General features: G+C 39.6%; 1 protein-coding gene across 1 annotated transcript in view; it reads right to left on the bottom strand.

Annotated features, from left to right (window-relative positions):
- LOC131693401 (unconventional myosin-XV) overlaps window positions 1–23975 on the bottom strand; it is a 723994-nt gene that overhangs the window by 194558 nt on the left and 505461 nt on the right. Inside the window, exons 8-9 of the mRNA XM_058981178.1 lie at window positions 15033–15349; window positions 14145–14964 (exon numbers count right to left, since the gene is read on the bottom strand). Of these exons, the coding sequence (XP_058837161.1) occupies window positions 14145–14964; window positions 15033–15349 (1137 nt within the window). The remainder of the gene's footprint in view (window positions 1–14144; window positions 14965–15032; window positions 15350–23975) is intronic.

The following is a 23975-nucleotide window of genomic DNA, read 5'->3' on the forward strand; positions in this document are numbered from 1 at the left end:
TGTTATTGTTGGCGAAAAAGTGCTCATAACTCTTCAGCAAAAATAGTTAGATATGTGGTGCCATGAACCAAGTTATTCGCCTTAAAACAATCTGAAAGTTGTCTGAAGACTACTTCACTTTTAAATCAATACCGTTACCGAAGTCGTTCTACAACTTCGCTGAATGTTATTTGGCTCTAGCTAGAATGATTAAAAAGCTATATTTTCGATCTTGCTAGAATTAGAACCACCTTAACTGTTTTTTTTTAACAAAATGAAGAGGCCCACAAACTACGAAAACTTCTCCAAAGACTTATTAAGGCTAAGTTGTTTAGTTTTAGTAAAATCTCAAAATTCCTGCTAAATTTGCATTCTGGACCACTGTGGAATGGTAATCCGTTTTTCTATGACTTCACATGGACTGCAATTACAAAGTATTGATTTGTATTGTTCAATTTGGAAGTTTTGTGTGGTACCAGATAAGACGAAAAATTGACTATCGGACCTTCAAATAGGCGTAGTATCCTTTGCCTACTACCAAAATATCAGTCCCGTACTCGTATAACCAATATCATTTGAATTGGGTTCGCAGTACATGGCACGTCTTTAGGTGACCAACGAGCACCGACGACAACAACATACACTATATTCCTCCGGCGATAGCGAGCAACATGCGCGATGAACCGCACAAAACACCCAGCCGGTTCAGTCTCTACTGCGAGAGCGATCGACAAGCGCCGTTAGCAATGTTGCAGCTCTCGCAGGAGACGATCCACCCATGCTAGAAGATCCGCAAAAGCAAAATTCAAATATCTAGTGATGTAGTGATCTGATAGGCAGGTAGCGCAATTGGCATGCACGCTTTGCTTATTTGCAAAAAAGGGGGTGTTGAATATAATAGAAGCACAGCGCGAATTGAATTGTAGCCTACTTAGGTATTTATCCCAGGCTGGCAATATTCTAGCACAATATAGTACTTAAGCCCTGTAGTCCGCGTAAGATAACAGAATATATTTCGAACATCCTATTTCTAAGTTATAAGTGAGGCCAGATATGATGAAAAAGTCACAAATCGGTATTCGAATGATCCCCGAAAGTTCTCACCTATCACCGAATTATCAGCCCTGTAATCGTGCAACCAATGCCAATCTAACTGGATTGACAGCGCATTGTGTACGCTTCTTCTGCGAGAGGTAACAAACGAGCACTGACGCGTGGCACTATATACGACATCTCTGAGACGAGAGCGCTCTTAATGTTAATCAGCAGTTAGTTTAAAAAAAATTAAAAAAGCTATATAAATGAATGCAACAGGAGAAATATCAATGGGGTTACAAAGAAATTTAAGAATATAGGTATTATCATAACATGATAGTCTCAAGAAAACTTTGTAATATGTTATGTATAGTAAAAGAAACTCTGCACAAGAAATAGGAGTGAAAATTAAAAAACATTCAAAAGGTGTATTAAAATATATTCATTCTCAATGCTGTTTGCACCACTAAGCGGCCTAAATTCTATTTCCCTACTTATAAAAAGATAAAAAGTAATAACTGCAAATACAAATAAATAAAAAAAAACAAATACCCTTTGTAACACAACCAGAAGAATTAGGACTCGAAACGTAACTAATGAAAGCGAAGATTTTTCGGATCGCTGGATATTTAGTTTTTCCAAGGAAGTTTGTTCAGATTCTGCTCCTGCGCAGAAAATCATTCGTGATGCTCCCACAAGTAACGATTCTATAGATTCGCCTATGAAAATGATGAACCTTGCAATTGCACTCCTTTCATGCAACAATAATGCTCCGGGACCAGACAGAATTAAATTTAATTTGGTTGAGAATCCGCCTGTCCTAGGAAAAAGACGCTTGTTGAATTTATTCAACAAGTTTCTTGAGCAGAACACTGTCCTGCGTGATTTGAGACAAGTGAGAGTTATCGCCATTCCAAAACCGGGAAAACCAGCCTCCGATCATAACTTGTATCAACCGATTGCAATGCTAACCTGCATCAGGAAATTGTTGGAAAAATTGTCCTTCGACGTCTCGACAATTGGGTTGAGGCGAAAGGTTTGCTGTCAGATACTGAGTTTGGTTTTCGGAGAGGAAAGGGAACCAATGATTGCCTGGCGCTACTTTCGTCAGAAATCCAACTCGCTTACGCAAAAAAGAACAAATGGCGTCTGTGTTCTTTGACATAAAAGGAGCATTCGATTCAGTCTCCATTGATATTCTCTCGGAGAAACTACATCAATGTGGTATTTCACCAATATTGAATAATTATTTATACAAATGATTGTCAGAAAAGCACATGCATTTTTCATATGGCGATTTGGCGACATTCAGAATAAGTTACATGGGCCTCCCACAGGGCTCTTGTCTAAGCCGCCTTCTCTATAATTTTTACGTGAACGACATTGATAATTGTATTATCAGTCCATGCGCTCTAAGAGAACTTGCAGATGATGGTGTAGTCTCTGCCACAGGACCAAAAGCTATAAATTTACAACAACCATTGCAAGATAGCTTGGATAACTTATCAATTTGGGCTTTAAAGCTAGGCATCGATTTCTGTACGAAAAAAACAGAGTTTCAAGGAAGCGTGATCCAAGGACTGAATTTCAAATACCTTGGAATTCGGTGCGATTCTGAAGGCACATTGGGAGGCCACATTAGGTATCTAATAACGAAATGCCAACAAAGGATAATTTTTCTGCGAACAATAACTGGATCATGATGGGGTTCTCATTCAAGTGACCTGATGAGATTGTATCAAACAACAATACTTTCGGTAGTGATATGTGTGCTTATGTTTCCGTTCAGCTGCGAAAACTCAAATTACCGTCGTGCGGGGTATCTTTGCGCACTTTTTATGAATTTTTCAATATTGACGAATTGTAACTCCTTTAATAATCGATGGATTAGTATCATATCAGCACAGATTTATCATCATCATGTATGTATTATTTATGCCAAATATGAGCAGAAATGGTTCACACATAAAAAAGTTGTTCATATATCGTTCAAAAATATTTTGTGTGGACTAACTGGGGGCTACTTTGGACACTTCTTGAATTCGATATAAAATAAAAATTAACCAGTTTTATTTACTTTTATTGAAAAATCATTAATTTATACTGATATCAGAGGCTTTTTCAACAATAAAGCATCACGCATTTATCGCATTTTCTAAAATAAGGGATTCATTTTAATTTAACATTTACAACGTTACTTGTCAGAAAAACTTAAGTGGGTTGAGACTGCATATTGTTTTTCGTATAGAAAAAAGGAAAATGATGAAAAATGGCAATATCAGTTTATTTCTAGTATGTCAGAATAGGTCTTTAAGAGCATTTAAAGATTTTTCAGATTATCAATTATAAAAATAGCCACACGGTGGGATTGAAAATTTCGCAAAATAAAAAAGTGAAATAAGGGGCTATTTATGACGTATATTTTAGTGCTAAATTGATGGCGTTATTAGTACACAAGGCAACGTTCTCAAGTTATACACTTTTTATGTCAAGAATTCTGAAATAATGGTTCGAAACCAGTCTTTTAACGACCGAGATCACATTATTTCGCAACCACCAACTTTGGAGGTTCAATCTTTTCAAAGAAATTTATGTTAATATAATACATAATACAGAGCATCTCTTGAAAAAAAATAATTTTAGTAATTAATTCTCTTTGACAAAATTACAGAGAATAAACTGAAAACAGTATTTAAAGGCTTGGTGTCTTCGGTAAAGTTGTTGATAATGATATTAAAACAACTTTTTTAAAGACACAAAAATCTTCAAATGCTCATAAAAATCGATCCTTACATACTAGAGAAACAAACGAAAAACGCCATTTTTCATCACACAAAAACCTTCAAATGGTCATAAAAACCGATCCTGACGTACTAGAAACAAACGGAAAACGCCATTTTTCATCTCTTTTCTTCTTCTTACCGAAAAACAGTATGTGGTCTCGGTACAATTAAGATTTTCTGTTTTGTTAAGCAGTCTTATTTTACGAGCCTCCAATCACTTTTATCGTGAAGTGTTTTGTTTGTTTTGGTAAACAGTGTTAAGAAAAATGACAAAAGGCATATGCATCATGTTTAAAAACATTCGTTATCGAGCACTCATTCGAGATAGAAGTTTTTTGTTGCCGGTCCGTACACTCTATAGCGACAAATAGTGCTAATCCGCGTTCAAGGTTATTTCGCACACTCTACGCCTAGTCGAGCAGTAAAAATATTCATGATGCAGTTCACCTCGAAACGACCCCTCCTTTCAGCGATTGTTTCCTTCGATGTCTAATTCATCGAACGAGGTCAAGAATTTAATCACTGTTTTACAGTGGAATGGCAGAAGCATTATCCCGAAAAACGATTCCTTTAAAATCTTACTAAATAACTTGAAATGCGATGCAGGAACTATGCTAGACAAGGCTTACTTCAGAAATAGACCTACACTTCCATAATTTTAACATTATTCGCTTGGATCGAGAAGACTCTTACGGAGGAGTACTTTTTGGGATCAAAAAGTGCTATTCTTTCAACCGAATCCACCTCCCCTCGACACCAGGTATTGAAGTTGTCGCTTGCCAAACCTTTGCATTGCTTCCACCTACATCCCCCCTAGAGCCCCAGTCAGTCACCGACGGCTTTGCGATATTGCGGAACTCCAACCCGCACCGAGGCTAGTTTTAGGTGACTTCAACTCCCACGGTACGGCATGGGGTTGCCTTCATGACGATAATCGATCTACCCTACTCCATGAGCTTTGCGACAACTTCAATATTACCATTTTGAATACGGGTGAAATGACACGGATTCCTGCCCCTCCAGCGCGCCCGAGCGCCTTAGACCTGTCCCTCTGCTCGACATCGGTGTGGTTAGATTGCATGTGGAAGGTGGTCTCTGATCCCCACGGCAGCGACCATCTGCCAATCGTAATTAATATTGCTAACGGTTCAGGGCCACTGAATACAATCAATGTTTCGTATGACCTCACACGAAATATTGATTGGAAGAGCTACGCGTCCGCGATATCAGACAAAATCGAGTGCACTCAAGAGCTTCCTCTGGAGGAAGAGTACGGGTTCCTGGCTGGCTTGATTCTCGATACCGCGATTCAAGCTCAGACTAAACGCGTATCAGACGTGAGCTCACGCGGGCATCCTCCCAATCCATAGTGGGACAAAGAGCGCTCAGACGTGTACGCGGAGAAGGCCGCTGCGTATAAGACCTTCCGGGACGACGGGCAGCCAGCTAGCTACCGACAGTACGCGATGGCGGAAACGTGCATGAAGAGTTTGATGAAAGCCAAAAAACGTAGCTACTGGCGCCTGTTTGTCGACGGACTAACGAGAGAAACATCGATGAGCACTCTTTGGAGTACGGCCCGGCGCTTACGTAACCGAAGCAGTACTAACGAGAGCGTGCAATATTCAAACCGTTGGATATTCGATTTTGCTAAGAAGGTTTGTCCGGATTGCGCCCCGGCACAGAAGATCTACCGCGCCGCGTCCCCCACGATAACGCGAACGAAACACCGTTTTCGATTGTGGAGCTCTCACTTGCTCTCGTGTCATGTAACAATAAAGCCCCAGGGCCAGAATCAAATTTAACATGTCAAAGAATCTGCCAGACTCTGCCAAGAGACGCTTGTTGAATTTATTTAATAAGTTTCTTGAGGGTAATATTGTCCCTCATGACTGGAGGCTAGTGAAGGTCATCGCCATTCAAAACCAGGAAAACCAGCCTCCGACCACAACTCGTATTGACCGATTGCGATGCTGTCTTGTATGCGACAGTTGTTCGAGAAAATGATCTTGATTCACCTCGACAATTGGATTGAAGCAAATGGCTTACTGTCAGATACACAATTTGATTTCCGCAAAGGCAAAGGCACGAACGACTGTCTTGCGTTGCTCTCAACAGAAATTCAAATGGCATATGCTAGCAAAGAGCAGATGGCATCAGTATTCCTAAATATAAAGGGGGCTTTTGATTCAGTTTCTATCAAAATTCTTTCTGAGAAGCTGCACCAGCATGGTCTTTCACCGACTCTAAACAACTTTTTGATGAACTTGCTGTCTGAAAAACATATACATTTTTCGCATGGTGATTTATCGACATCACGAATTAGCTACATGGGTCTTCCCTAGGGCTCATGTCTAAGTCTCCTTCTATAAAACTTTTGCGTGAGTGACATTGACGAATGTCTTGTCAATTCTTGCACGCTAAGGTAGCTTGCAGATGACGGTGTGGTCTCTATTGCAGGACCCCAGGCCGTCGATCTGTAAGGACCATTGTAAGATACCTTGGACAATTTGTCTGCTTGGGCCCTCCAGCTGGGTATTGAGTTTTCCACGGAGAAAACTGAGCTAGTTGTATTTTCAAGGAAAGTGAACCAGCGCAACTACAGCTTCAATCAGTGCAGTAAAATTTCATTTCATTCAATCGAAACTGAATGAACGCAGTCAATCAGTCGTCTGCAGTAGCATTCACATTCATTTAACGCATCAGTTGTTGTTAATCTGAAGCTGGGTTCATGGCACTTCACTCACCGCTGCTTTCAAATGAGTCGCAATTCATATTCAACCTCCTTCGTTTGATCCTCTCAAATGAATAGATCAGCTTTCAATTTCCCCAGTGAGCACCAGTCAAATGAGATCCGGGTAAACCTAAGACAAAAAGAGACAACTGGCTTCGTATTTTTGGTTATCATGCCTTTCTTATGCCAGATGACAGATGAGTGTATGCAGCTAGCGAGGTTGGCAGTGCAGCCAATTTCTTTGTCATATTTAGATATGTTGCTATAATACACATAATAATGATCGTTTTATTGACACACATTTCGCATTTATCTGGTACTAATCAATCCAACATTTTTATCACATACTACATGTTTCTAGCAAATTTGGCCAGCATAACAGCCTATTCATCAGAATCAAATTTGCAACAAAAATATTATAGAGATGAACGTACTACCAAATAACATGTTTCATTGCAACCAGTTTCAATAAGCTGTTATTAGTAGATTCATTATTTTCGTCTGAACTCTGCGAATTTAAGAAAATTTGAAAAAGAAATATGATAGCCGCAGTATGCTATCATAATTGTACGAAGCTGTCAAATTCATTGCTAAAATCAAATATGTAATTCAGCTATTTATTTGCACCTCTACCAATAGTTCCCTATGTACAATTCCGATGACATGGTGAAGAGGTAAAACATTTCCACACTGGTTATATAGGAACACATTACGAGCACAGTCTATAGTCTACGAGAATCTTTTTTTTCAGAAAGAATTCGAAAAGGTTCTGCTCGATATGAATGCTATAAATAGGTCATATCGAAGGTGGGTTTATTGATTTGAGGTAACCAAAAGGCGCCATATTGGATTGATTGATTGCAAAATGTCCTCAATCATCAGTTTCCGTCATCTAGTGACCATCATTGCAAAAGCGATATAGATATATATTGATCATGGTTTTTACTGTGGTGGTTACCCGAAACCGCCATCTTTGTTTTCAAAATGGCCTAAATTCATAAATTACGGTATTTTATGATTATTTTAAATGATACCCATATTGATAGTTGTTTTCACAGTTTCTTGGTCACTATAGGCCGCAATCTTGGATTTCAAAATGGCCTAACCTCCTTTCAAATGGTATCCATGTTGCCCTCATCTCTGATTTAAAAATGACTTTAACCATCGAGCTTGAGCTTGACCTTGTACGACCACCCGTAGCTGCTACTCCGTTATCGATCTAGACTAGCTGAAGTTGCACAGGGAATCAGTAGTAGTGCTTGGGATTAGGGAAACATCTTTCAATGTGCAACTCCTGGTAATCCTAAAGTGTTTATTGAACAAAACCGGCGCCGGCCTGGCCCGAACGTAGATAGCAGAAGGAACGTTAGTCCGATACTTGCTTTTGCTAGGCAACGGCTTTACTTCCCTTCCGAAGGAAGATTTTACACCTCAGAAAAATCTCAGCGACCTCGGCTGGGATTGCACCCAGACTAACTGGGATGGGTGGCTGTCACGCTTACCACTCAACCAACTACGCCTTCATTTAAAATGACTAACCATCGATTTCCGTTATCTATCATCTTGGACCTTTAACGAGTTCGCCCGTTTACACCTAAGACAAGATAAAGCAACTAGTAATACGATTTCTGTATATTTCTGTATTTTGGTAGTACGTCCATCTCTATTTCAAAGTTTGTGGCAAATTTGATTCTGATGAATAGGCTGTTATGCTGACCAAATTTGCTAGAAACATGTAGTATATGATAAAAATCTAGGATTGATTAGTTCCAGATATATTTTGGCGAAATGTGAGTTAATAAAACAGTCATTATTATGTGTATTATAGCAACATATCTAAATATGACAAAGATATTGGCTGCACTGCCAACCTCGCTAGTTGCATACAGTCATCTGTCAACAATTATTCACCAGGGCACAAGAAAGGAAAGAAAACTCTCCAAGAAGAAGGGAAAGAAAGGTTCGGAACATTTGTCATTTTTGAGTGAATTTGTTTTATGTTTGTTAAGCAGAAAAGCCCACTACGTCATTTGTTTTATTCTTTTCTTTTTCATATCCTCCTGATTTATCAGCTTCATCGAAAAAAAATACAACCTTACTCATACAGAGAAAAAATGCTCGTACCTGTATCCGTCTTGAGTTGCCTCGTCTTATCATAGCCTTTACCCTATATTATTTATTATCTTGGTCGGAGTTATTTTTATGTCAGTGAGTGTTCCTTCATATTCATTTGTGAGTGGTTCATTGGAATGGTTCACTTCCATTAGCTGAGACCGTGCTAATGTGAGGTTGGTGTTCAATAGAAACTAAACAGGCAAAAACGTCAAATGACTAGAACCTGTTATTCAATTGACAGTGAACTTTGAGTTACTCAAACGAAGACGGCAGCCGAACTCAACTGATATAGTAATGGTATGTTTACAGTGAAAGGCTCGAAGTTTCACTTGAAATGATTATTTTCGTTTGAAATTGATATTTTACCGCACTGGCTTCAATTAATGAGTCAAACTATTGCTCAGGTTTCAACTTTCAAATATCTCGGGGTCTGGTTCGACTCTAAAGGAACCTGAGGATGTTACATTAGGTATCTGAAACAGAAGTGCCAACAAAGGATCAACTTTCTCCGTACAATAACTGGAACATGGTGGGGTGCGCACCCAGGAGACTTGATCAGGCTGTACCAAACAACGATATGTAGCGGTCATGGCATATTCAGCAATATTTTCCAAATTTTAGTAGAACCAGTCTGATTTGTTTGCGCCAAGAGTTAGACAACCTACCGTTGATCGACTCTTGCGCAACACCCTAGAAAATACTGCTCTCCGCGAGGGGAAGAAATTAAATTGCCTGTTGAGATTCTCCTGAAGACGAAAACCATGACGATCCTTCGCTTGGAATGCATGATGGAAAGGGACAGATAGAGCCAAAGGTTAGCTGACAGAATAAAACAGCTAGTAGGGTCGTTGATTTCCGAACTTGCCCGAAGAAATTTGCAGGAAAATACGTACTTCCTGTAAGTTCGTACGAAATTACCTTCCCTAATCTGAGGATTAACGCTGCTAGTCCATTTCGTCCCAGTCCGCCAAACGTTTTGGAAGCTCGCGTAGTTTGTCCACTGATAGTACTGTGAATTTGTCTAATTCTTTGCTCTCCCGTCCAAATAGCTCGGATCAAGTTGAAATTGAGTAGATAGTGCGTGCGTAGGAAAGTGTGTGTAGAAGAAATAGCAGAAAGGTAAATGTGCTCAAAGTTTCGTGCCATTGACCCCCACATGTGCTAATGACCCCGTTGTGCAATAGCCACACGGCCCTTTTCATTTCGCACAGATTCTACGAACGAGAGGAAGGAGAGAGGACAAAATCACACGCGCGCAGGTTCTAAACGCAGGACGCAGTTGAACCCGGCACCGATACGCCGCCGGAAGGAAGAACGGTCCATCGACAAACCGTTTCCTTCAGCCACCGGAAAACCATCGCAGCTTTTCCGGCCGAATAAAGCAAGCATCAGCAGCAACTAACTACCGCTGGTCAGAAACCGGCGCGGCCGATCGACGTGATCGCCCGTCATCGCAGCAGAACGATCGACAGCAGCAGCAACCAACATTAGCAGAAAGAACTGGTGAGTCGTATCGTTGTTGCTAATTAAGTGTAAAGGGTGGCGTCCGGGGATGACGCCACAGTGATTTGAGACACCAGAGCACAAAACGCCCGAGAAGTCGTCCACGGACGGCTAGAATTAGGGACGCGTCCATGAAGTGAGGTTGTGTGTCGGCCATTATATCGAGTTCCGTTTTTATAAACGCCACACACAACGTTTTTATGAACGCCACACACAACCCGGGTGCAGAGTGCTAGCCAATAGAGCACTGGTGGTGAAAACTTCACTTTCTGCATGTTTGTGCTACCTGGTGGTGTGTGGCTGCAGTTCCAGTGATGATAAGTTAGGTATGGGGAATTTCTTACCGCGTATTCTCTGAGGGTAAATAGGTTCTTGATGATTGCTACTGACTGATAATAGGGTCGTCTACCCGACTTTTGGAGGCTGACTTTTGATAAGCCTGTCTGGTTCGATCCTGAATAATTTCTTTAGGTGAATTTTCTTCAGGGACTCGCCCTAAGAAGAGTCTCATCCGGGCAAACAAATCTCGGCGTGCAGTCTTCCTACGGGAAGTGGCGCATAAGCTGCACGCTTGCTAGGAATCGACCAGGGCTGGCTACAGATATTGTCGGTGATGGAGTACGGAAGTTTCTGTTTCCGCTCCGCTGCAAACATACATTTCATCAAACTAGAGCGAATCCAATATTGTTGTTTGCGTGTTACTTTGGGTTGCATGCACTCGACACATACGATGAGTCTCGAAGTGCTGGCGGGCGTTCTTCCGCTGAAAAATCGATTTTGGGACCTCTCATATCGATTGCTAATCCGATGCGATATGTTGAACCCGTTACTAATTGCAAATTTTGAATTGCTTATCGAGCTCAATTCTCAAACCAGGGGTGGCATTGCGCTTCTCGAAACGAATGGTTTATTGTATGCAAGCTTGAATGAAAAAGTCGATTCGAAATGGTTCCATAAAGTCGCCTCAGATTTATGTCCTTGTAATTCGATTACATTGCACAAAATATCAATCCTTCTTCATACTATCCCAACCGTGTCAATCTCTTTCATGCTTCTGATTCAACTGTATTCTTCGAAACATCCATGACAGACGAGATTCGTGGAATCCCGGATCACATACGCAAGTGATCCCAAGCATCTTTCATAGTAAATTTCGAGAAGTCGACTGTAATAAGATGTTTTACAACGACGGGTCAAACCTCGACGGCTCCACTGGCTTCGGTATATTCAATCAAAACCTCACCGCCTCATTCAAACTCAATGATCCTGCTTCAGTTTACGTCGCAGAACTTGCTGCTATTCAATATACGCTTGGGATCATTGATACTTTGCCCACTGATCATTACTTTATTGTCTCGGATAGCCTCAGCTCAGTCGAGGCTCTCCGTTCAATGAAACCTAGAAAGCACATTCCATATTTTCAGGGGAAAATCTGGGAGCGCATGCGTGCTTTGTCTGTATGATCGTACAATATTACCTTAGTTTGGCTCCATTCCAGGTAATGAAGAAGCGGAATCTTTAGCTAAGGCGGGCGCTTTACATATATGAAAGACCAATTAGCTTCAGCGAATTTTTCAGTATCACTCATCAGAGAACCCTCGAAAGTTTGCAAACTGCATGGAACAATGGTGAACTGGGAAGGTGGCTACATTAGATAATCCCTAAGGTATCGACGAAACCTTGGTTCAGGGTGATGGATGTGGGTCGGGATTTCATTCGCGTGATGTCTCTGCTCATGTCCAATCACTATACGCTGAACGCTCATCTCCAGCGTATTGGGCTCGCGGATAGTGGTATTTGCGCTTGTGGCAACGGTTATCACGAGATCGAACATATTGTCTGGGCATGCGCCGAGTACTGTTCTGCCAGATCTCAACTATTCAATTCCCTTCGGGCCCGAGGAAGATCACCCAATGTCCCGGTTTCGAGATGTACTAGCAAGTCGCGATATTCTCTACATGTCGCTTATATACACGTTCCTCAAAAACAACAATATACAAATTTAAATGCCCCTATCTTTTCTCTTATCATTCCCAGAAGTGGCCTATTCCACCTACCGTACCCCAACGATGGTCTGATCCGTATCTAAGCTGTACTACAAAATCGTCTGGAGAAACCCCTGGCGGCTGGAAGAAGACCGCCCGGCGTCCCAACACATGATGCATCCGTCCGAATCTGTAATAATGCCGGAAACTGAAAGTTTATATCTCCCCCCTCTCCTGTCAGCCTTGTCCACCCTCTCTTCCATGTCTCTGAAACACAGATGTATGACTTCACCCCCCCCCCCCCCCCCCCTTTTCCCCTTGAATATCTTCCCAAAACTTATGTGCCCCCCTATCTTCTAGTTTTAGTTGACCAATATTTAATCTCGTTAAGAAATGCCCAACAGAACCACTACTTTAAAATAGCCTTAATTAATTCCCCCTAATCTTAATAAAATTGAACCACTCCCCCTAGTTATTTCTAGTTAATAATTTTGTAAAATGTTCCGCTTAGTTAATATTTAATTGCTCCAACAATCTCCCTTCTAAAAATCATAAAGTGCATTACTATACAAAGAACACACAAAATTACCAGTCCCCTTAATCGTATAAATATTATATTATTCCCTCTTGTATATGTATAAGTTAGCTGTAATTTTTTTTAGTTTCATTATATAAAACAAAATAATATTGAAATGTGTAACCCCCTAGTTTTAAGAAATTCAAAATGAAAACAATGAAAAATGGCACCTTTAAGCTAACGCAAACGTGCCTAATCAAATAAACGAATTTAAAGAAAAACATGTTTAAAACACATGGCTCTACAAATGTCAAAGGTATAATAAAACTAATAAAAGCTCGTATGTTAGTAAATATTGAAAAACTAAAGTGTGCAAAGTAGCCTCACATATCCAAAGTAGCCCCGCACAACGATATTAAACAAGAACGGATAAAGTATAGTTGTTTACGAATCGCCTTAGGTTGCATGCAGTTGATCCATACAATGTTTCAACTCTCCTAGGTCGAAAAGTAAAGCTTAATCCACAATTTACAATATATACATTGCAACGATGAAAAGAAACGAATACAATCTACAATTGTTAATTGTAAGACTACAAAAGTACGATATTTTCATGATTCAATACCACCTAATATCCTATTTATAATAATTTGGAAAATACAACGAAAACTTACTGTTGCTCGTTTTTGTTGTGCGGTTACGATATAAATAAAACAAATGCATTATTGTTTAATATCTAACGGTATTGTTTCGCTAGTAATGGGTACTGTTTAAACTCGCCTCTGTTTCAAATCTCCTCGGTTTCCCCTATAGGGTCATTTAGTGTGCTAACAAATAGTGTTTACATTTCTGGATATTTCTTGTGAACACAATAAACGACCCCTAACGTAACGGGACATCGTAGGTTATGGGTCGTTTAGTGTGTTCCCAAATAGGGTTTTCAAATTTGGACTGGCGTCTGCCTGGTATCTGAGTTGGTTCAAAGCAGACGAAGTCGAAACGCAATTTCCTGGACTTATATAGTTAGGTTTTGTGCCCTTTATGTACAAATGGGTTTAAAGTAGGAATATTGCATATTGTTTTTATTTTTTACTTTCAATATAAATGTGCGTAACTTGAGAACCTGACCGTGTGCACATAATCTGATTACGTCTTTCAATTTAGTACTCACCATGATAGCTACTTACTTGACCTACTTTTTATTATTCTTTATTTTCAATCTCTCTGATTTACTAGACACAAGTGGAAAATGCTATTTTATATCATTTTTCTTCTATCTTCCAAAATCATATTTCGATCTCAACACATCCATGTTATTTTTTTCTGGCGGATAGTATTGTGTTTTTTGAGTGATTTGTTTGAAATTCAATATGGATCTTGAGGAAAATATGAATATTTCATTTTGTTTTTTTGTGTGTAAAAAACTTTCCTCAACGATTTGTAGGTCAACCAAAATATGCGGGAAAGTAACATCGAGTGCGTGACATACTTACCTTTCTTGTAGAAATCACTTCGTTAAATGGCCAATGCTGCATTGTTTCATGTGTATTAGGGTCCAAGAATAATACCCCTCTTCTGTTCAAAGCAAGAATAAGTTCTCTCCACATAGGACTGATTTCCTCAGCAGGACTTTCCTCTGACCAAACACGTTTAACTGCGAAAAAACTACTTCCAAATAATGGCCAAGAAGAGAGTACATTCAGAAATTGTGCCTTCACTTGTATAGGGCTTAGTCCGGCAATAGACGGCCATGCTGACTGGACCAATGCGACCCATTGAGCTGGACGGAGCTCCCGTAAAGATAATGCTGGCTTAGGTAGAAGAAACTTAATTTCTTTCATTGCTGGTAAATGATTCAAATCAGCAGCTCTGTGTAAAATTGCAGCAATTCTAGCCATGTCACGCACGTAATCAGGTGTTGGCGCTCCACCACTTGGCAGTTCTAATAGTAGCCCTTCCAAGTAATCGGGTGCAACTTGATTGAACAACACTTCTATGTATAAAGGTGTTGGTGCAGGGTCTCGTTTCAGAGAGAAATGCCACACTGAGCGGCAAAAAATGAGATAAAACGGCTGTCCTGATTTCAGCAATTCAGTTGTGACATCAAGGATATATTCATCTGCCGCGAGAGGCATTGTAAAGGCATCACCTTGAACAATACAATACAAAGAAAATTCTTGTTGTTCCGCTGAAACCTCAATCCCCAGGAGAGAACACAATTCTGTTATTACGTCACCAACAACCGTTGAACATCGTGTATTGACTATACGTTCTGCTCCACCTGGCAATCGATAGATTTGTCTTCTTGCGGATCTGTAAACATTAATATAAAGTAATTGATATAAAGTAAATTTTGTTGATTCAAAAATAGAACATCTCACCGTCCGGCTGATACTGCTGTGACTTCTTCTACACTTGGTACATTTTTTCTTCCACCACACCGTGCAGTTTTACGTAAGTTCGTTAGGCAAACGGCGGCGGTTCCATGGCATGATCTACGTCGATCCGATGCAGCGGATGTCAGGTGTTCAATTAAGTACGGACGTAAGGCTTCAGAGCACCCAAAGTACGCTGCTAGTATGCTTAAAAGACGCCAGGCTCGTTGCGCAGATTCTGGACAAGACGAACGATTGGCAGTGGTCTGTTTGATAAGCTGACAGTATACCTCATCCCGTAATGCCAAATGTTTATGGCAGTGCTGTGTGATGATAGAAGAAATAATTAAAGCCAGGTTTAATTTCTGTAAACTCTCAGTAATTTTCTATTCTAAACGTGTTTCGTTATTGTTCTGAAATAAAGACTAGAACATCACTCCAGAGCCCGATTTTGTATCGAAAACCTCCATAAAGTAGCACCCGTCGTAAGCAAACCTGTGATCCACCGATTGCGCAGTGATCCCAAAGAGCAAAAAAGGGGGTTTGTTAGATTGCGTCAAAACTGTTGACTTTAGCAATGTGGTGTCTTTGAGAAAGTTTCTTGGAATAGAACTCCTCTTCTTTCCGTCTTAACGGATTGATGATAAATCCCCCTAATAGTGACTTACAATTTTTTTTTCTTCATTATTTCATATAGGCAAATACTTACTTCAGCAAAGTAGTGGAAAAACTGATTACAAACATTTTTTCCACTCTCTAGCATTTAAGTTTTTCGAGATATAAAAATGTTCTAGAACTTTGGACTGCTAAACTGCATTACCTTGCCGAAGACAGAAACTTGCTATCGCTTGTATGTGTGGAGATATTCACATTTTTTATTGAACATAGTTCTTTTTACAAAGCCGATAACTTCTAAAAAGCAAAAACGGGCAAACCACTCGGTAAACAAATTAAAGTGCAAGAAAAGCATAACAAAGGCTGGTAGATCTTCCCAAGGCGGCCTTCTATGGAAATACTCGGGTTCAAGTTCGTTTCAATACATAATCAAATACATTTGATTACTCGCCATTTGGTTGCATTTAAGCTATTTTTATGAAATAGGCGCAACGAAATTGTCAGTTTATAGTGTCATGTGTATGCATTGAGTTTTTGAACAGCTGTAATTTCCGATTTACTCATGACATGCTTAAGAAAGATTTACTCAAGACATGCTTAAGTAAGAATGGCTAATTATTGCGACTTTAACCCTTCATTTCAAGTCGAATTGTAAAATATAGTTATGTATTTGTTGACGGAATGAGACAAACTTCAACTCGAGTATTTCCATTGAGGGTCTTGGGGAGATCGGATTTTCCAGCATTTGTTGTGCTTTTCTTGCACTTTAATTTGTTTACCGAGTGGTTTACTTGTTTTTCCCTGTTTAAAAGTTATTGGCATTGTAAAGAGTTATTTTCAATAAGAAAACCTGTTTTAATCCACCTGGTGGTGAAATAGTGCCACTCTCATTTATTCAAACTGTGATTCATTAGCTGGTTTTGCTCAATAAAATTGTTGAAATGTCCAAGGGGAGGGGAGTGATGAAGGAAGGAGGTGTGCAGACAAGCAGGGGGTAGCGACGCAATACTCAACTGCATATTTTACTTTCCATGTGAGACTTTGTTTGAGAAAATCGATTCAGTCATCACCGAAGAACCGATGTGACTAGTTGTGGAATATGCCCGGAATCTGGGACTTCCGGAATCGTCGATAGTGGACAATATATTCAAAAAATGTTTGATTGGCAATCAGTGACCTAGACGAGTAAATCGAAGTAATTTGGTGACCATTTCAATAGTTTTTAGCCTGTGAGATATTACGATTGTACCGATTTATATGGAAAATTCCAGTGTAACATTACTAACCAACCTGTAATTCTGGAACCAAGAGTCAGAACCGCATGAAATTCTGCAGCAGACAATGGGATTACTGCATCTTTCATTTTAAATCAAATTTGTAAAAATCATTCAAAAATTCGCTGAGAAATTGTTGTGTTATTGGCTTAGGAAGTTGGCGAGTTTCCTGGGGGCATCATGAACCGCAATAGGTAATCAATGTGGTCAAAACTGCTTTGATTGATCATAAGGGATCCACACCCCCAAACTAGAGTAATGCTGCACCCATTTAATATGTTTTACATCATTTGGACATCATGGTTGTACCAGTTTTTATGGGAATTTTCTGTGTGACCGCACTCTTCAACTCGTAACTCCGGAACCGGAAGTCAGATCAACTAAAAATTCAATGGCAGCTTATGGGAGCGTTTTACCTTTCATATGAAACTAAGTTTGTGAAAATCGGTTCAGCAATTTCTGAGAAAATTGTGTTTAAATGAAACACACACACATATATACATACATACACATATACACAATAGGGTGGGGCATTGTTACATGGAAAAACGTAATCGTAATCACATCAACCGAGCACAACACTTTTTTGGTTTCATTTGGGGTCCCAAGTAAATGTGCAAAATTTGGAGTTGTTTGGTTTTGACCCGGTGTAGCGCATTGCGTTTGAAATTTGTATGGAAATTAGTATAGAAAACCCTACTTTTTTGCGTTTTCAATTCTACAGACTACAATTCTTCCTGCAGTATGCAACTAATTAAATAGAAGTATAGTCCAGGATATGCTGAACAACTTTGCCGAAGGTACATCCTGATGTTAGAATGTCTCTAAAACAAGTTATAGTTGTTCAAAGTTTGATAGTTCGAATTAATTGCAAAAAATCATTTTCTTTGCCAACACTGCGGGTTTATCTATGATATTTCATGTACCATTCCAAAATAACATATACTTTAGATTTGCCACATTGGTATGTTTGGATGAATCATTCAAAAGTCTCAGTTCAATTCCATGGACGTAGATAGTTGAGTATTAGGGCGTAGTGAGGCGCAAGGGGGAGGGGTGATTTTACCATATAAAAATTCGAACTGAAATAGCTGAAATAATGAAATGTAACGATGAAATGAAACATACTGTAACCCTTTGCATCGACTTATATCAAAGTAAGTAAAGTTACAGACACGAAGGAGTTCTTTGACATGATGGAAATTTCAACAGATTTTTTCTTGCGGAGACTAGCAAACGAGAGGAGTAAAAATAAGGTTTACCTTAATGCAAAACGAGTGGGTTCCTTGATGGTTGTCAACGACGTCGCTGAACAAGGCTTGAAGCTAATTTATGATTTCAACAAAAAAAAGTCACAAGAGCCCCAGTTCAACAGCAATTTTTGCCTCAGGTGATCGAAAAAAAACATCCTATCAAATCATAATGCGTCTTAAACTGAAATATAATATCAATACAATCCTCTGACATATCAACTCAACATCAGTTGATTCAGTCTGTAATTTTACTTCTACTGATATAAGCCAATACAAAGCGATACAGTTTCGTTTCATCGTTACTATTATGCAAATGTTTCAAATTATTTCATCTGAATTTTCCAACTCGACAATATTTCAGTTCGAATTTCTATATATTAAAACCACTCTCCCCTCCCCTCACTACGCCCTAGTACCCAACTATCGACGCCCATGGAATTAAGCTAAGGCTTTTGAATAATTCATCCAAACATACCAATGTGATAAATCTAAACTATATGATGTTATTTCGGTATGTTATATGAAATATCATTGGTACACTGGCAGTGTTGGCAAAGAAAATGATTTTTGGCAATTAATTCGAGCTATCAAACTTTGAACAACTATAACTTGTTTTAGAGACATTCCAACACCATACATCCTTCGGCAAAGTTGTTCAGCATATCCTGGACTATACTTCTATTTAATTAGTTGTATACTGCAGGAAGAATTGTAGTCTGTAGAATTGAAAATGCAAAGTAGGTTTTCCCACACTAATTTCCATACAAATTTCAAACGCAATGCGCTACGCCAAGTCAAAAGCAATCGACTCCATATTTTGCACAGTTACTTGGGACCCCAAATGGAACCAAAAAAGTGCTGTGCTGAAACAGTGATCATTTTGACCCACTCTAATATACATACATAGGAAGTAGACGCGGCGAATCACTTCTCCAAAAGCGGTTTAACGAGGTCACCACCACGGCTAAGCCGTCTAGTGCAACAACAGCACGACCAGGAGAAATAGCGGCCGCAGCTTCCACACGAGGAGCAGCCTCAACAGCATCAGCAGCTTCAACAGAAGCAGCAAAAGCAGAAGGGGAGCGCCTGGTTGAAAATTCCAAGCTTGCCGAGTATAGCAGTAGCTAAAAAACTGGTGGACGAACTGCACAACTTTGTTGACAAAAGGAGTAATGTGCACAAGGACATCAAGACACTGGTCCTCGGATTGGCCGTCAAGGAATGGAGAACCTTGGAGCAGAAAGCGGAGGTAACCGCAAAGGAGCTGTTGATGGCCAATATGTCCTTCAAAATAAGGCAAACAGTGGCACCACCGAAAGTGAGAGAATCTCACAAGGCGAAAGACAAGCCCTAGAGGACGTTCCTATCTACACAGAACAGGCCAAGAGCTTCTCCAGGTGATGCAAGACCAGGAGGTTCCAAGAAACACAAGGAGGCCCCGGAGTAATGGTACGCGTAGCGCACGAAGCGCCACCAAATGGGAAGTCGTCGGCAGCACAAAACGGAGGGCGAACAATAAGGATAGGCCCGAAAAGCGAAAGCTTTTCTAGGGATGAAGCAAGGGGGAAGCACTCATAGTCAAAGCTAATGGTGACTCATACAAGGAGGTACTGCGCGCAATGAAGACAACCCCGGTACTCAAGGAACTGGGCTCAGATGTCAAGAAAATCAGGCGCACCCGCACCGGAGAAAGGATCCGAAGTCCAACAGCTCTACTTATAAGGAGCTCACCGAGAAAGCTGGTGAAGTGATGAAAGTGAGAGCCTTGTACCTGGAGGCAACCATCCAATGTGAGGACATGGATGAGATATCCTCGGACGAAAAGCTAAGAGAAACTCTAGAAAAAAGCAGTGCGAGCTTGGAGAAATGCAGATGATGATCCGAATGAGCAAGGGACCTTTCGGCACGCAAGCGGCTTCAGTTAGGCTTCCAGTCGAAGCAGCGAACAAGACACTTAAAATGGGGAAGATCAAACTTGGCTGGTCGGTATGTCCATTGAGTGTCTCTCAACGACCGGAAGTGTGCTTTAAGTGTCAAGAGTTCGGCCACCTGGCGAGAAACTGCAGTGGACCTGGTAGGAGCAAATTATGCAGAAAGTGCGGGGGAAGAAGGTCACATAGCAAAAGACTGCCGGCAGACTCCGAGATGTCTGATCAGCGCAACCGAAGAAGGTAACAACAATATTACAGGAGGCTCACGATGTGAGATATTTTCATAAATTTTCTTGGAAGTAATTGTATTGAAATAATGCCTTCAGCTAATTTGTAGCTCTTACTTTTGCGAACAACTTTACTAACGACATAAAATACATATTTCGAATACTTTAAAAGTTATGGCTTATTGTTTATGGATTACCCTTTGTCACCTATTTGTTGTTCAATATAGTAATAATCCATTTAAATAAGCGAAATATTGTTTCAATAAAACGAATTTCGTATTTCATTTTTCTATCTTCAACCGCTAGAATAACTACCGAACAATTCCAAGTTGTCTAGATGGAACTTGATCACTTATCGGTGCAAAAAAATCACTTGCGCGAACCTTCTGACTTATAACCCTCGAATTGATCTGAAACATATCTCGGAAAATGAAAAGCGAAATGAATGACTTCAAGCAGTGGTGTAGCAAAGAGGATGCTATGGGGTTTAACTACACCCCCTCCCCACACAAAAAAAAAATAGGTGGATTGAAGTTAAAAATTTATTGATGCTGACTGATTTAATTCAATATTACAATGATAATTATCTGATCAGTACATTGATAACCTATTGTTTGAAACATCATGAGGACCTTTGAAAAATTGTGACCTTGATGTAATTGTATTTTCATTGGATTGCTTATTTTTTGGCAGTCCGCCAACTTACCCCATACATACCGCCACATTACCCCGATGCTGGGGTAAGTTGGCGGCTTTTCCGCGTCACATATTTTTGTCTCTAGAAATGAAGACAACGTATCAAACATTTTAATAAAATTCAGAGATGTTGCCAACAGTCTACCCTTCCATGCAACGGGTTCTATTTTACAAGATCTACCAAAATCAAAGCGGTAAAAAATGAAAACTGAAAACACTGCCAACTGGCCCAGGATTCCCCTACCTGGCATATACGAAAGACCAACACAAATCTATTTGCGTGGAAGGAATGACGCCGACCAGTATCAAAATGACGCTCGCATCCGAAGGACTACCGACCGCTCCTGACCATCACCTGCGCATTTTTATCGAAATCTATCAGGAATATGGGCTAAACTGAAACGAGTCAGCAGCAGACCTTGACTCCTATGGATTTTTTTATCAAGCGAAAGAACCAGGCGCTTTCAACAACTCCGCGAAGCTACACATAAATTTGGAACGTCGAATTTTCGGAAGTAACGACGCCCTCTATAGAGGAAGAAAATATAACTGTAAGTAATTTAAATATTCCAAAAATTTCTTCGCATCCACAACAGAATTCGACTGAAATTTTTCAAAATGAAAGAAATCCAACAAAAAATAATTTCATCTTCTTTTAATATAATTCTTGGAACAGAAAGTAGCTGGGATGAAAGCGTAAGAAGCGAAGAAATTTTTGGAAATTAATTTAATGTTTTTCGGCATGACCGTAATTTGTCTCTTCGTAAGAAAATGTCTGGAGGAGGAGTCATTATAGCCATAAACGCAAACTTTTCTTCAGAAGAAATAGAAACCATGAAACATATAGAATTTGAACATATATGGGCAAAAGCAGTAATATCAGGAGAAGTGCATATACTGTGTACTTTCCACCTGAAAATGCTCACAAAAAATCATTTGAACTATTTTTTCAAAGTGTAGAATCTATCATGTCAAACATGGAACCTGAAGAAAAACTGCATATTTTTTGTCGTGACTAACGACTTACCTTTCAATATAGGGGCTCGTTTTCAAAATTTCGGAAGAAAAATGATGTAATATTTTGAACGCTTATATCTTTTGTTGTACTGAATAGATTTAATCAATTTCTTCGGCATTTTGTCGAAATTATTTGTACCAATGTTGTATTAAATTTTGGAATATGTAGGACATTCATTATCAATGGAAAAATAGTGTTTTGAAAAATCTTTCGAAAACGACCCGGAAAAGTGAAAATTTTCAGCCCATCCCGCACAGAGCCGTCAATATGGTGCAGTAACCGAACAATAAAATAATGAAAAGTTTATATATAGGTCCCCTACATGTTTGTTCCTATGATTATTCGTATTGGGTTGCTTGACAAGAGCAGTTGGTGGGGGAAAGCCGGCATATAAGTTTTGGTTATGCCATTAGAGTTCGGACGGAAAGGAAAGGCTCATGCACGCCACGAGAACGAGCGAGAAAGCGATAGTAGTACATATTAGCGAAAGCGTTACGTACATTTTGAACCTTAATAACTTTTTTTACTAAACGGATTGCCAATCTTGTTTCATAAATCGGAAGGAAAACGTTCAATGCTTGCTACCGATACGTTGTTTGCTATATAATTTTTTTAAATAAGAATCAAAATTAATGATAAAACCTATAAATAGGGGTGTCGCAGCTTTTCACAAAGCCAGACGTGTGTAAGACGCAGTGCATAACAGACGTGCGTGGTCGTGAGAAGCTGCATCGGACGACCAATAAAATCGGCTACCACCGGAGAGAAGACAAACGTTGGTGGAGGTGGTGGCGGTGAGAAGGCCAAAAAACCAAAGGCTAAGAAACGCAGTCACTGAAAGGCGGTAGTAACTGCCACTAAAAATGCCACCAAATCATCGAAGGCTGCAAAGCGTACTCATTCGGTGTGAGTTGCGAAAGGGGCGAGATCATATGTATGTACGCAGTAAAAACAATCTACAAACCGTCCTTATTAGGACGAATTCAAAATGTAAAAAGAAAGTTTCTTTTATTAACTAGTATTAAGTTTGCGCTTGTTAATTCTGTACTTTTACCAGTGAATCATAAGAAAATGTTTTTCTAATCTACAAACCCGAAGGTTTTTGCAAATCCTTCCAAGAAAATCATTGAATGTGGCAACTGTGCCACTAAGCGAAAGCTACACCAAAACGAATGATGAAAATATTTTCATTTATCGAACGAAAAGATGGCCTTCCATCTGCATTGTGAAGTCAATAAATAGGAACGCCTTGATGCGAAGCGTGCTCATTCGGTGTGAGCTGCGAAAGGGGAAAGATTGTATATACGCAGTAAAAATCGTCGGCAAGGTTTGAATTGTTTCAAAAGTTTCTCGTCTTGTATCAACATAGTTATCTACAAACCGTCCTTATTAGGACGAATGCAAAATGGGAAAATAATTTAATTAGAAAGTTTTTTTTTATTAACTAGTATTAAGTTTTCGCTTGTTAATTCTGTACTTTTACCAGCGAATCATAAGAAAATGTTTTTCTAATCTACAAACCCGAAGGTCTTTGCAAATCCTTCCAAGAAAATCAGTGAATGTGGCAACTCTGCCACTAAGCGAAAGCTACACCAAAACGAACGATGAAAATATTTTCATTAGCGAACAAAAGGATGGCCTTCCATCTGCATTGTGAAGTCAATAAATAGGAACGCTCTGATGCGAAGCGTGCTCATTCCGTGTGAGCTGCGAAAGAGGAAAGATCGTATTTACGAAGTAAAAAAATCGTCGGCAAGGTTTGAATTGTTTCAAAAGATTCTCGTCTTGTATCAACATAGTTATCTACAAACCATCCTTATTAGGACGAATGCAAAATGGGAAATGAATTTAATTAGAAAGTTTCTTTTATTAACTAGTATTAAGTTTGCGCTTGTTAGTTCTGTACTTTTACCAGTGAATCATAAGAAAATGTTT

The sequence above is a fragment of the Topomyia yanbarensis genome, chromosome 3 (assembly GCF_030247195.1).
Source record: "Topomyia yanbarensis strain Yona2022 chromosome 3, ASM3024719v1, whole genome shotgun sequence".
In the NCBI taxonomy this organism is placed as follows: Eukaryota; Metazoa; Arthropoda; class Insecta; order Diptera; family Culicidae; genus Topomyia; species Topomyia yanbarensis.